Source organism: Phaseolus vulgaris, chromosome 2 (genome assembly GCF_051622355.1).
Source record: "Phaseolus vulgaris cultivar YP4 chromosome 2, ASM5162235v1, whole genome shotgun sequence".
NCBI classification, from domain to species: domain Eukaryota; kingdom Viridiplantae; phylum Streptophyta; class Magnoliopsida; order Fabales; family Fabaceae; genus Phaseolus; species Phaseolus vulgaris.
In genome coordinates this window covers 2,714,572-2,729,792 of record NC_143499.1, presented here as the reverse complement: position 1 = coordinate 2,729,792, position 15,221 = coordinate 2,714,572, and the positions used below count along the sequence as shown (strand labels likewise).

Below are 15,221 nucleotides of genomic sequence, written 5' to 3'. Positions count from 1 at the left end.
AGCAGCTACCTTACCGCACCCCAATCCTTTTCTTTTTTGTATTGATTTTGGAACCAAAAAGGTCAAGCCCCATTAGTATATTAGTACATATATTATTATATTTGTAGATTCTTTGACAAACGTTACTCCATTTGATACTCAAGGACAATATGGGTATCTCCCTTGTTATCCCTCAAAAAGTCATTTAGACAAAGAGAAACCCCACAACACACACATCCTCTTTTCCTTTCAAGCATCCAATGTTCTTTACCCCTTACCTTTCATCCCTTTTGAGGTAAATCCATGCTTTTTCTTTCTTGCAAATCCAGTATCTATTTTCCTAGGCTCACCTATTTTCTCATCATTCTTAATCATCGGGAAAACTTTAGTCTAAACTACAAAACTACGTTCATAAAAATACAATGATTAAGCACTAAAGCAGGAGAAACACTTATCAAACAAAGTAATACACATGGAGTTTAAATGTTATAGTATAATAATTTCAACTAAGGCTTTCTAATACTGTACACAGATTGCTCCAGTACACCTAAAAAATAAACAATACCCATTTACTTAGATCGCAATTTATCTTTTCAACCAAAAATGTAAACAATACCCAATTTTTTTTGTCTTCACTGTATTCTATCAAATCAAGTGGCTTAGTGTCTAAGGCATAGTTAAATGAGAGGTGCAAAATGAGACAAAGGGTGGACGGACGGTGGCCAACTCCCACTTGTTTTCTCAACAAGAGAAGAGAATGTTGAAAATAAATACGCTGCTATTCATACATATACTTTCCACTCACGACCCAAATAGTTGACAATGCATCCACCACTTATTTTCTTCTTCTCGTTGGTCACACTTTGGATCTCTAGTGAGACTTTAGAGTGAGATTTCTCCACTTTTTGAGGCTTTGACATTTTCCCCTCGTTCACCATTGTCAAAGTTATTCTACAAAAGACTTTGTTCCTTAAAGCCAACTCCGATAACTCCTTTTCATGCAAATGCAAAAAGGCCATCCTTTACAAAGGCCAGTAGTGGCTTAGCACTAGCAGTGAGAAGAACTCAGGAGAGTCTTAAGGGTGAAGGCGTGTTTGGTCACAAAATAGCAGTCTTTTCTCCACATTCATGCTCATGTCATAGACACTTAACAGCCAACGATCACTTTGTGGGAACTTGCAGGAAGGAAGCTTCACTGGGAACTAAATTTTGACTCTAGAGTTTTACTGGTGTTTTTAGCTCGTTTCTCAAGTGTGTTTCATCTGAGTTATGACTTGTGAAGTTCCAAGGTAGGATGGTTCATGATATCTTTATTGCTTTGTTTTAACACAGTTGAAGTTGTTGTTTATGTCAATTGTCAACTGTCAATTGTTTTGGTTTTACTGAGTGCAGAACTCTGTTTTGGGTGGCTTTCAGGTATGGGGCTTGAAGGGGGTGGAGAAAATAAAATGCTGGGACTGAGATTTACTCCAAGGCACAAACGTTCAAAGAGGTTCCTATCTGTTTCTTATGCTTTAGCCTTTAGCTTTTCCTGTTGCTTGATAGTGTGCTTAAGAACACATGATGTACTGTTGAACAACTAATAGTTGCTTTTACATTATCTTTGACGAGATTTTGCTTTAAACATGGACCTGGATATGGAATCAAACACCAAAGAGGGCTTCTTTTGTCATTCGTAGTCATGAATATCTATAATATATATACATCCTGATTCCCAACAATACAAGAGGAATTGCTATTCTTATATTTGTTGTGTTTTACATGGCAGTCTTCCTGATAAGAGAAAAATCGAGGAGGATAATCCAGATAATCGCATTCAGGCCTCAGATCCCACGAAGCTGGTAACTGAAATCTCTTTTTTCTATTCTTTTTCAATAATCTCAGAAATTGAAGGCACTGCATGTAGATAGATACATTCATAGCAGGCATGAAGAGGAGTGTATGATGCTGAAAAGCAATTTCATCATTCTTCCTTTGACTTTTAGGGCAAATCTTTAATCATGAATGATGTCAATGGTGGCCCAAAATTTAATAATAACAAACTGTCTTTCCAAAAGTCTAATGTAAGATGAGCGAACAGAGAATTGGTTTTGGCAAACAGTATCATTTTTATTCCAAACTTATTAATTACATCCATACTGTTTGGACATTGATGTCCTATTTTGATTTCATTATCTATAGTCCCCATGCACGACAAAATTTATTATCTTTCATGCCTAAGTATGGGTTTGATTTGATTCCAGGACACTGGTTACCTCACGGAATGTGATAAAGCTGAGAAAAACCGAACCCCTCCAAAAGAAGTCCACAGTACTATGAAGCAAGAGGTACAATAGCAGAAATGCTTCTGATCATAATTCTTTTGATGCAGATTTTGATGCAATAATATTTATTGCACTGTGGCCCGTTTCTCCATTTCTTTTTTGTTTTGTTCTTTCCCCTTTTTGGTACACTACATCCATTATTGAGTTTGTGCATCCCGCGTGTGGGACTTGGACCATATTCTTTTAATCATGTATATTTCGTTCGTATTTATTTATTGTTAAATTACCCCGTGACAGATTCTACAACTGGAGAGAAGATTACAAGACCAATTTCAGGTCAGAGGCACGTTAGAAAAGGCACTTCGAAACAGATCTTCATCTCTCGTTAATTCAAATGAGATAATGATACCCAAGGTACCAACAAGTTTAACTAATTTCGGGTCAATAAATATTGCATATACAAAACAAACTCATTGTCATATGTGTGTCTTGTATCATAAGACACAGACATTGTTATGCATTTCTGTAGTCTTAATTAATTTTTTTGTGTGTGTTCCAGCCAGCCACAGAATTAATCAGGGAAATTGCAGTGTTAGAGTTGGAAGTTGTGTATTTGGAGCAACATCTTCTATCATTATACCGTAAAGCTTTTGATCAACAATTATCTTCTGTATCTCCAACTTCAAAAGAGGAAAGTAGAAAGTTCCCTCTTACAACACTTAGTGCACGATTCATCAATGTTTCTGTGCCTGAGATCTTAACCAATAGAGAATGTTCTGCAACACCATCTAAAGACCATGAGCTTGAGACTCGGAGAAAGGAGCAAAACAGATATGAGCCTGAGACTTTAGGGAAAGAATACAACGAAAATCTACTAGAAGAAAATCATTTAGATTCTAGTGTTTATCGTTGCCATTCCTCGTTATCCCATTGTCCAGCGTTTACAAGAGAATCTCCTCCAGAAGAATCTTTAGCTAGATCTCTGCGTGCTTATCATTCCCAGCCATTGTCCATGTTGGAGGTAAATCTAAGTCTTGTTTGAATAGAGTTTTCAATGAACATATAAAAAACATAGGAAGATAAAATAAAATAAACTTAACTGTAAGTTAAAATCCAGTATCTCTCATGAGTTAAAATTAGTTTATGTATTGAGTTGTAGCGTAGCAATCATGAAATAATTGACTTTCATTGGATTTTAACTTTGAGTGAATGATTATATGCAGTATGCTCAAAGCTCTTCAACAAACATAATAAGTCTGGCAGAACATCTCGGTACCAGAATATCTGATCATGTTGCAGTCACACCTAATAAACTTTCTGAGGATATGGTGAAATGTATATCGGCTATATATTGCAAGCTTGCAGACCCTCCTATGACTCATCCTGGCCTCTCATCTCCAAGTTCATCCTTGTCCTCAACAAGTGCCTTTTCCATTGGAGATCAAGGTGACATGTGGAGTCCAAGGTTCAGGAATAATTCCTCTTTTGAGGTACGGTTAGATAATCCTTTCCATGTGGAAGGACTCAAGGAGTTTAGTGGTCCATACAGCACCATGGTTGAAGTCTCATGGCTTTATAGAGAGAATCAGAAGTCTGGTGATACTGAGAAGTTGCTTCAGAATTTCAGGTGAGGCTGTTATATTTCATTGAGATAATGAAGGTCTCACTTTAAAATAGACAGTAGAATTTTTTAATGAGTGTGTCCTTTTATGTTGTTTCAGGTCACTTATTTGTCGATTAGAACAAGTAGATGCCGGTAAGCTGAAACACGAGGAGAAGCTAGCTTTTTGGATCAACATACACAATGCATTAGTGATGCATGTAATTACACTATCAACAACATGGTTGCTTAATATTTTCCCATTTGATTAGTTGGGTTATAATTTGTTATTTCGTTTCTAATAGGCATTTTTGGCTTATGGGATTCCACAAAACAATGTGAAAAGAGCTTTTCTTCTTTTGAAGGTAAACATTGAGAGTAGTAACTTCAAAGTTATTTAGTAAAGGATGAAAGTTTAAGGCTATATGCTTGTTTGGTCTTTGCAGGCTGCATATAATGTTGGGGGTCATGTAATTAGTGCTGACACAATACAGAGTACTATACTTAAGTGCCGGATGTCTCGTCCAGGACAGGTGAATCCTATGTTCCCAATTACTTCCCTAGAGAAAACAAATAACAAATGAGAGAAATATACAACTGAAGTGAAATTCAAATGATATACTTTTAAAATTTCTCTTCTTCATGAGAAGAATTTTTCGCTTTTTTTTTATTCTAGACACTGGCGATTTAAATGGATGGTACTTTGAACTTGCTTCCTCTTGTAGTGGCTGCGCTTGTTATTTTCTCCAAGGACAAAATTCAAAACTGGGGACAGACGACAGGCCTATGCACTGGAGCATCCTGAGCCTCTTTCACACTTTGCACTCTGTTCAGGAAACCATTCTGATCCTGCGGTATTCCCTCAATTATCATTTTTATGCAATTTCTTTTCTCATTTTTTGCAAAGCTTGATTATATGCCTTCTTGACATTTATTTGGGAATTTCCTTATACATTGGCTAGTATTCAAGCAAAATCATCTGGATAACATAGAAATTAATTCAGTTGCAAAAGTTGTTTACATGCTTTGACAACGCCATATGCAATGTTTTGGGACATGGAAGTGTTACTATGTCAGGAAGAAAATTACTTTTAACTGTGTTTAACATTTAACATGGAATGTGCTGTGACAAGTGGACTATTCTCAGAGGATTCACACCTTATGTGCCCTCTTGCTATCACCCAATTAAAATCTGACAACCAAACGTTTTCTTAATTGGCAATAACTTCCCTCTTTAGTTTACTTTTTTTGTTTTAGATTGAGGGGTCTGAATCGAAGAACCAAAAAAGGACACAAGATTCTGTTTCATACATGCATTGCTTTCAATAAGAAGATAAAATGGATCATTCCATGTTAGTTGTAAAATCACGACACCATGTACTAGTTATTATGCTAACCAAACAAATCCAAAACAGGGGATTAAGAAATAGATATATGGACAAATAGATTTAGGTGTACAACAGATATTTTTTAATTTTCCTTTGCTTAACTCTGATGATGTTTGACAGGTACGCATATACACACCAAAGAGGGTGTTTCAAGAACTAGAAGTTGCAAAGGATGAGTACATTCGAGCTAACTTAGGAGTACGCAAGGACCAAAAAATACTTTTACCAAAGCTTATTGAGTCATTCAGCAAGGACTCGGGTTTGTGCCCCAATGGTGTGATGGATATGATCCTAGAATCTCTACCAGAATCCCTCAGAAAAAGTGTTAAGAAATGTCAGCTTGCAAAATCCCGGAAGTGCATAGAATGGATTCCACACAATTTCACTTTTCGATACCTTATATCTAAGGATATGATGAAATGATTGATTACTTGGCAGCTTTGCTTCTTAGTGTGGCAAGTGATGTGCTTAATTCTTTTTGTACAAAGTAGAAAGGGTACAGCGAAATATAATATTACAATGTGAAAGCATTGTAGTACCTACTACAATTGAAGAGGTGTAAATAATGTGTTGCTACTGTGCATGCACTCGCTAATCCCACAGCACATGTATATGTTTGGTGATTGTCTAACATGTTGCTTATTATAAACAATTGATTTGAGCTTAAAGACAAAAACAAATGGAAGAACGCATGAAAATGAAAGTGGGTGGTAAATCTAAATGATGAGTGGTTTCTTTTGTCAACGAGGTTAGTGTTCATCAGAAAAGTCTAAGCTTGGAAAACAAATGGAATTGAACATGTGGACCTGAACTCTGAACAGAGTAATTAAATGACTAACATACTCAACGAAGCATCTAAGAACAGAAAAATAAATTTGAAATACAATAGCTAAAACCTTAAAACCAAATTATACCAAGGCCCAAATTTGATCAAAAACCCGACTGAAAGAAAGAGTGATCCCCTTATGAATGAATCCTTGAAAACATTCAATTTTCTCTTCAGAGTCTATGTGTGAGATGAGTAAAAAAATAAAAAATAAAAATATCCATATATTATTATTATTTCATAATCAAACCCATACAAATTTATTTGGCAACTACCACTGTTTAATTACATTTTATAACTCAGAACCTTTTATATTTTCGTGACTGGCGAATGACCTTTTATATTATTATTGACTTTTCAACCCCACAATTTCTGCTAGGCAAAGTCAAATTTGCATTGAAAAGAAGGGTGTCACGTGGCATAGGGATTTGAGTACCATGTTGATGACAAATTGAAAACACAACTTCTGTTTTTCCTTACTTTTCCTCAGCACTTACCTACCTAAACACTGTAAATTATCAAGAGTAATTTAATAAATTAATATTTTATTCATTTTCATTTTACTTTTTAATTAAAAGTATTATTATATTATTATAAATAGTGTTAAATGTATGTTTCGTGGTGTAAAAAAACTTGAGAAAGTGTGAAATGTATATTTTTATTCTTGATAGTGTTATTATATCAGCACTCTTATCAAGTGACAATTTTAACGGTTTAAATTTAAAGTAAGATAATTAATAATACTTAATTACTTTTGCACATAAAGATTGATGAACATCACATATATGGTGGCCCAACATCATCCAATAATTTCTACTTAAAATCATCAACAGTAGCAGAAAAATAACAATCACAAACTTGAAGAAGAAAAAAAGTGAGAAAAAGTTAAGCAAAAAATGTCTTTACTTGATAATTGATTTGATTTGATGCATGAAATGGGAATGGGTGATGGATGAATCAGAATGGGTTCTCTCCAATGACGTTACCGGGTGGGTCATAGAAACAAATGGTCAAGCTTGAATGCTCCTTCACACAAGCGGCTTCAGCGCATCCCACCTCCGTCGAATTCCTCCACACCACCTGCGTGTAAACCCCGCACTCGTGCTTCCCCACGCACGTGTTGTTAGCGCGCACGTAGAACTCTTTCTCCTTCACCCACTCCTCCACCGCCACGCGCGGCGCCACCGCCGTCACTCCCGCCCACAGTTGGTTTCCGCCGTACTTGCTGTCGGTCAGGTTGGCAAATTCGCATCCCATTTTGTTCCGCTGGTACCGCACCATCAGACTGGAGGCGTTGCCCAGCTTCTCGCTCCACCTCAGGGGTTCCACGCCCACTGCGGCGCGAGCCTCGTTGTGTGCCTCCAAGTACTCACTCGCCGCGGCTGTGAGCGGCGGCAGCGGCGGAGGTGAATTGGGCGGCGCGGTGGCGGCGTGGACGAGGATAACAAAGGTGAGTAGAGAAGCGAGCGAAAATGAAAAATGATGGAAGATATCCATTTGAGCTTACGTGTGGTACTTCAACGGTTGGATTATGCTATGTATGACAAAATTTGAGTCACGGACTTAGAAATTGTTTATGAGCAAGCAACAACGTAAGATCACCAATCTTTGAATTTACCAACTTCTCCTTCCTATATCTTGTTGCTCATTGCTGCTGCATGCGTGTGTTGCGGATTGCAAGATCATATTAGCAGGTAAAAACTAAACTACGTCACAATTAATTTTATTTAATTAATTAATCATGTTTGAGATTCTACGTCTTTCATAATATATTTTCATAATAGTGCAAACCTTATCTCATTGAGTCGGTTTTATGGGATTGAGTTAGACTTAAAGTCCACTTCTTAACGAATTATTTATATCATTGTTTTTATTAGTTTTAGAAATAATTTATATAAAACATCTATTTTATATTAGGAATGCACACCTAAATTTATATGATGCTCAATAGTAACGCTGTTCTATAAAAAGTGTTTTTTTGGTCAAAATAAAAAACCAACAGAAAGGGAGTGTCACTAGTAAAAAAGGGTGGGCGATAACAAAGCCCTTCAATGTAACATGAGTTGAATTAGGCCGGATGAAACCGTTGAAGTCGCGTTGGTTGAAGCCCATTTCAGAATATTGCAACGTTGCATTTCGCCAAATGTTTCTTCCTGCACCTCCATATTTTTTTCTGTCACTTTATACAAAACGTGAAAATACATTTTTATCTTTTACATACCATCTTATAAAGTAATTTTTAGATTATATAATTCGAACACGCATTTTAAAATATAATTAATGCATTTTAAATATAATTAATGTGTATCTTTATTTTAATTAATTTATAATATTGCATTCTGGTTCGTTATTCCATGAAAATTAATTAGCATATAATTTAGGATGAGTTTGCATTATTTGATTTTCACTTTCCAATACATGTTTGAAGGGACGGTTTCTTACGAAATCACATCACATTTGCGTCCATTAAACGGAAGCAATACCATTGTATGCGTAACATTGGAGGTCAAAGTACATGTCAATAAAAAAAAATCTGCATACATTCCTATTAAATTTATCAACTGTTTCACATTTTATCGATCCATAAAACATCAAATAAATTATTATATGTCATAAAGAAACGAAGTTTGATCCTCTACTATTTAAAATTTACAGCAAAGTTATGTTTAATAAATCCTAATAATTTATTTTGTTTATTATTAAATATAACCGTTAAAATAAAACTCAACTTAGACAATAAAATAACGGAGAACATAAGTGACAATAATAAGTTAACTTTTATTTCAAAAAATATATATATATTAATAAAAATAATAAATTGTTTTAACTTGTTAAACATAATCCTTAAAAGAGGATCCAAATAAAAAAATCAAAATAATATCTAACTTTATTTTATTTAATGATATATTCTTACTCCGTTACAATTTAGCATATGGATAAATTGTAAGGAATTAATAGGTTGGAAGATAATTATTAATAGATTGAGTATTTTCATTAGGTAAAATATTATAATTAGTAATTAGAATATGTTCTTTCTAATTAAAATCGTAGTAAATGCAACTCAAGTTGTCTAGTTTATGTCAGGAGACAATAGATATAATCTACAATAATAATTATATAATTATACTATAGAATTTACAAGATGATGATAATTGACTATTCAATTAAATTTTAATAAATGTATTCAAGGTCAATTTTGTATAACATGCCTTTCACAGTTATAAAGCTCATACACATCTTTTAAATGTATCGGATACACGTATGAGACACCGACAATCAGTTGTATTACACTTATAAGATACGTATCTGTGAAGTGTCCAATTCAAAGAATATTTATTGAATTTCTAACCATTCTAGCACGGTTCCAACACAATTTTAAAAATGATAAATACATTAATTTTCTAAAAACTCAAACTTATTGTATAAATTTTTATTATGATTACAAAAACAAGGAACAAATCCTTTTGAATCAGTCATGATGCTAAAAAAAACTTAAACATATTTGTGCATGTAAATCTTTATTGTCAATTTATATAATTTACAATTATATAATATATAGATTTGTGTCATCGTATCCTACATTTTAGAGATCGGTTTTTTTTTTATCAACAATAAACAATGAATAAATGTGAGCCACTTTAGGGGTGACCCAACCCTTATACAAAACACACGACCTTTAACCTTTTTCACATAACACAACCCTGCCAACACCTAAACACTACTTAAATAAATACGAAAAGAACTACCTACAACCCTCACTCTTAAACCCAAACAAACATCAAAACATCATCTCCATACAGACCAAAGGATCAACACACCGATCAGAGAAGGGAAAAATTGCATCCTGGAACTTGGAAGTAACCCAAGCCCATGTCTTTAGTTGCACCAAAGTGAATACTTCCAATACATCTATTACACCCCCTCTAAATATTACATTGTTTCTATATTTCCAGATTTCGTTGACGACTGCGATCCAAATCACTCCCCAAACCTCGTTTACCGAAACAGACTCGTTGCACAACCTATACTGAGAGAAATTTAGCAGTGTAACAATGGTTAACTTTAAAAATATTAAAAAAACTTAAAATTTCTTCAGTCTTAGTTTTTCTCAACTGTAACAAACATAAGGTATATGGTGTGTGCTGATTAATGTAAAGAGAAAAAAAAAAGAGAATAAAGAAAATGTAACACTTTAATTATGTTCTCATTTAAAAAATTAACTTACTCACACAGTTTTTAAAATCAATTTTCAAAAGAGATAAAAAAAACACTGCTTGATTCTTCCCTTATCACTCTTTATCCAACATAATTTAAGTTTTAGAAACAAATTAATAGAAAAATAAAACAATAAATATGAAATTATCTTAATTTTTATATTTATTATCATTTTAAAAAAATATTATCAATTATTTTAAAGATCATAACAAGTATATTGATATCAAAGAATAGAATATTACTGAGAAAAAAAATAGTATTATAGATTTTATTGATTTGAAAGGGTTGGCAAATGGGGGAGAGAGGGAACTTCAATTGGGGTCTATTATGATATGGAGAAATGGTAGAGGATGTTTTCTAAGCTTCAATGAATTTACTCTTAAATTCTCTTTGCACTCACTATACAATTTTATATATTTTATTGTATTTAAATTTAACATTAGTTTTAAAATATATTAATTATTTAAACTATTAATAATATTAATTATTTTTATTATTATTATAATTATTAATATAATTATATATGCAATATAAAAAATAATATATGAAATATTACATAAATTTATGTAACACAAATATTTAATGATATTATTAATAAAAACATATAATTATAAATAATAAAAATAATAAAATAAAATTACAATATGAACAAAATATATAGTTATACAAAATAATAAATATATATAATAATAACTATTATTTTCATAAATTTTAATATATTAAATAATATTATTTCAATTAAATATAAAATTATTTTGTATTATATTTTTAAAATTTTTTATTAAAAAATAATGACAATTATAAATAATATATATTATAAAAAAATAATTAACTCAAAACTATAAAAAAAATATATTATAACTTATTATTCAAATATTTTTTAATAACAAAGGTAAGTTTGTAAACCATTACTCACGAACTTTAATAAATCACCCTCACAAATCTACTCTAAAATCTCTCTATCTAAACAATTTCACACATCCTTTCAACTCCCCACAAATACACTTTATTTCCTCCTTAATCCAAACACAACCTTAATAAGACTTTTTATACTCAAGTGATCACGAGTTTTTTTCGGTACATTCACTTCGGCGCTTCCTTTAAATTTAGGTAGCTAATTATTATATTATTTTGAAAGATGGTGTGTATATTTAATTATTAGTTTTGAAGTTTAAAATGATTTTAATTTTTGTGTTTACTTATATTTTATCTTTCATGTATTTTTTAATTAGCTTATATACACCTTTATTGTGGTGTAAAAATAAATAGAGTAAAATAAAAAAATCTATAAATTTTTTTTATCAAAGTCAACCAAATTTATCATATTTTTTAATAAAGAACTTTAAATTCGAATAGGAAGTTCAATATATGTGATACAATTATCACAAAAATCAGAGGAAACTAAGCCACTAAAATTAATCTTGAACTTTTAACTTCAATAAATACTAGCATGTATATTCAAACTTCATGCAATTTTCCCACTACGTGTTTGGAGTTCCTTAATCCCTTTTAAGAGTCATTTAAAGTTTCTTGTACAAACTAATAAATATTAACTTTATAATTTATAATAATTTTTTTAAGTATTTTTCAATAGTATCTTTATTATTGTGACTAAAAAAAATCATTAAACAAAACCCAATTTTAGAGAGAAAATAATTAGTTGTTATATTGACTAAATTATATGTTATCTTATACACTAAAAAAATAAAAAAATTATTGGTATCTAAATTAGTTTCCATTAGAGATAAATAGTTTTTAAATTGATATCTAATTAGGTACGAAAGTTTTAGATACCAATTTAGAAATTATTTATAAATAATGTAAACTAATTTAGATACTAATAGTTTTTTTTAGTTTTTACAATAATATCTAATTTAGTCAATACAACTAATTATTTTTTGTCTCTCAAATTAGTTTCTATGTAATGATTGTCTAGTAATGTGTATTCTTATCATTTATGTTTTTTTTTAATGATTGAAAATTAGTTGTTGGAAATCTCATAGATTATAAGTCGGTGAAGACCTCATCTTATGAACCAATTTTATAAGGTTGAGTTATACCTAAAATTCACTTCTTAATATGGTACCAGAGTCATTTAGTCTCTGTTTGTTTCAATGGAAGGACTGTTCACAAGAGGGGATGAGCACTGATATCAACTATTTGTATTAAGGGTTTGTTTGCTTCTGTGGGTATATTGTTCACAGAAAAAAAAATGAGGAGATATCAGCTATTTAGATCAGAGTTTTGTGGGAAAAAGAAGGATACATGTGAACAATAAATATCATCTTTCCTTAAGGCTCTGTTTGTTTCTATGGATGTACTGTTCACAAGGAAAGAAGTGAGAGAATATCATTTGTTTGGATCCAGAGTTTTGCAGGAAAGAGGAGGAGATGATATAACTGTGAACAATAAATATCCTCTCCCCTCAATGAAGAGGTGTAGAGGGAAAACCACATCAGCCTGTGTTATTTCTGAATTTATCCTCATTCATCTACAAGGGTTTTTAATATTAAAAAATATTAATTTTTTTTATTTATATATGATGTGATTTATTTTCTAATTTTACAGTATATATTTAATATTTTAAGAAATTATTTAAAATTCTCTTTTTATTTAATTTGTTGCTACTTTTATATTAATATATTTTTTTTATAATAATTATATTTATGGGTTAGTATTTTTTTTTATAATAGTTTTTTATGAAATTATTTTCTATGGTTAATTACGTTATATTTTTTTAGTATTTTTTATTTATTTTTCATTATTATAGGGTTTTTAATAATAAAAATATTTTTTTTTATTTATATAAAATCTGATTTATTTTTTAATTTTATAATGCATGTTTAATATTTAGAGTGAAGTTTTTTTTATTTAATTTTTTGAATACATTTTTTTCTAATTATATTTTTTAAATTATATCTATTTATATTTAATATATTTTTTTTTAATTTTAATTTTAATTTTTAAATTTATGAAATATGTGAAAGTTGTTTATTTTTTTTAAAAAAACTCATTATATTATTACAAACTTTTAATAGGGAAAGATAAATTTATAAAATAACATTTAACCATTTAAAAATTGTTCTAGCAATTTGAGAAAAGTGGTCAAGAGGACATCTCCAATATTTATCTAGCAAGACATGCAAAACTCATATTAATCATACTCATTGAGTTACTTCAATCTGCTATAAAAGATGAATTTAAAATTCGTTTAATGTGTTCATCAAGGAATCACCTACAAATATTGATGACCTTCTTTGAGCAGTGGTGAGATCATTTGAAGATTTTCATTCCGTGAAATCCAATCATATATTTTTAATGGACCAATCACATATTTTAATGTTGCAGTAACTTATGAAGATCACTAAAATTAAAGATTCCAATAAATATAAGTCCCACATATTAATGAAGTGATACTAAAAAGAAAAGAAGAATTACTCATTCAAATGAAGGACAATACAATATTAGTGCAATAAGTTTTTAAATTATGTAAACACTATATCTAGTGTAATGCAATTGGACTAAAGTCATTCACATTGGTTTTGTTAAAAATATTTGTAACTTCATTTTAATGTTTTCTTATTAAAAAACAACATAAATCTTATCGATTTGGTTGATAGAAACAACATTTCAATTAGAATTTTATAAAAACAGTAATTTAATTATCTTTAATATTTTCAAAAGTAAGGATATATAATTAATAAAAAATAATTAATGAAGCGTTTTTTTTTTGGCAGAAGAGAGGGAGCACTTCCTTAGGTTTTTAAAAACGATCTTTTTATTACAGTGGCGGAATCTGAATTGAATTTAAATAATAAAGTAAACTTACTAAACAACAATAATAATATGATTAAATAAACTTTTTCAGCTAACAAAAACAACTAAAAGCTAATGAAACAGCCACATTTTACCCTGTTTTTACAATCAATTATTTGTTATATATAAAAGCAATATAAAGAGTAATTTTCTAAAACTAATCGCATATTCAGAACCATACAAAAATGTTTTGGAAGAAAAAAACAAAAAATTCATCCAAATCCAAAAATTGGAACCCTAATAATATTAGAACATGTTTTGAACCGAATTTGATGCAATTACAAGGAAACAGAGATGGAGAATTGTGAGAAAGAAAGAGAATTACTTCAGATGCAGCCACACCAATTCACAATCTGTTCTTCTTTCACAACCAATCACTCTCATTTGGGCCCTTACTCGTACAAATTTTAATGACCTATTATTATTCTCTTACAAGGTCCCACTCAAGTAGATCGATTGAATCAGAAAGCAAACGCAAAAAAAAAAAAACTGAAACAGTGTTAACAAAACTAACTTACAGGGTCACGGCACGAGTCTAACGGCGGCTCTATTTGTGGTGTGGTATATTTTTGGGTTGGAAAGTGCGGAACCGGCTTTAACGGCGAGATCACAGAGGAGAGTGAGGGAGAGGGGAGAATGAGAATGCGAGAGAGGGACGAGGAAGTAGATTCGGCCGGGAATAAGCTCCTCCTCGTCCGGGACGCGTGGCATGCACGTGCCGATGTGCACTGACTCGGAGTTGCAGAGGTAGCAATGGGGGTTATCGGAGAGCACGGTTTTCGCCGGGATGGGTTGCTTGAAGTGCATGATTCGACCCGCCATGTCCATCACCATGATCGACGACGGTCTGCGGAACGATTCCGACGCACGTGCACCGCCGCCACCGTTCTTGATCCATGCGGTTGTGATTGTCGTTTTGGAGGAGGGAGAAGATGCACACGCGCCCATTGCGCTGAGTAGATGCTGGTGTTTCGAGATTTGTTCCTTCGCTTCTTATCCTGTTTTTCTTTATATATTTTGGATCTTGGTTTCGTCTTGAAGAGGGATTATTAGGGTGACGTTGGTGCAATTGTCACATAACACTAATATAATAATAACCTTGAGCATTTGACTTTGACGCAAAGTGTGCGCGT

The 15,221-nt window shown here is 31.7% G+C and overlaps 3 protein-coding genes across 3 annotated transcripts; 1 reads left to right on the top strand and 2 right to left on the bottom strand.

The window, feature by feature from the left end:
* Window positions 1-610: 610 nt before the first annotated feature.
* Window positions 611-5,883, top strand: LOC137810169 (uncharacterized). The gene is made up of 12 exons (XM_068611314.2): window positions 611-1,268; window positions 1,396-1,471; window positions 1,748-1,820; window positions 2,223-2,306; window positions 2,541-2,657; window positions 2,803-3,264; window positions 3,467-3,870; window positions 3,965-4,064; window positions 4,149-4,208; window positions 4,290-4,376; window positions 4,569-4,697; window positions 5,352-5,883. The coding sequence occupies exons 2-12, from the start codon at window positions 1,398-1,400 to the stop codon at window positions 5,652-5,654; spliced, it is 1,893 nt and encodes a 630-aa protein (XP_068467415.2). The 5' UTR covers window positions 611-1,268; window positions 1,396-1,397; the 3' UTR covers window positions 5,655-5,883.
* Window positions 5,884-6,841: 958 nt separating this feature from the next.
* LOC137810168 (STS14 protein) lies at window positions 6,842-7,711 on the bottom strand. The gene has a single exon (XM_068611313.2). The coding sequence runs from the start codon at window positions 7,552-7,554 to the stop codon at window positions 7,015-7,017; it is 540 nt and encodes a 179-aa protein (XP_068467414.1). The 5' UTR covers window positions 7,555-7,711; the 3' UTR covers window positions 6,842-7,014.
* A 6,899-nt stretch (window positions 7,712-14,610) lies between these two features.
* LOC137809860 (uncharacterized) lies at window positions 14,611-15,036 on the bottom strand. The gene has a single exon (XM_068610923.1). The coding sequence runs from the start codon at window positions 15,034-15,036 to the stop codon at window positions 14,611-14,613; it is 426 nt and encodes a 141-aa protein (XP_068467024.1).
* Between the last annotated feature and the right edge of the window lie 185 nt (window positions 15,037-15,221).

Bases quoted from the DNA above. Each gene is read 5' to 3' on its own strand.
- LOC137810169 (XM_068611314.2), top strand. From the start codon at position 1,398: ATGGGGCTTGAAGGGGGTGGAGAAAATAAAATGCTGGGACTGAGATTT. The intron at 1,472-1,747 runs GTTCCTATCTGT...TTTACATGGCAG, and splicing joins AGGCACAAACGTTCAAAGAG to TCTTCCTGATAAGAGAAAAA. The intron at 2,307-2,540 runs GTACAATAGCAG...ACCCCGTGACAG, and splicing joins ACAGTACTATGAAGCAAGAG to ATTCTACAACTGGAGAGAAG.
- LOC137810168 (XM_068611313.2), bottom strand. From the start codon at position 7,554: ATGGATATCTTCCATCATTTTTCATTTTCGCTCGCTTCTCTACTCACC.
- LOC137809860 (XM_068610923.1), bottom strand. From the start codon at position 15,036: ATGGGCGCGTGTGCATCTTCTCCCTCCTCCAAAACGACAATCACAACC.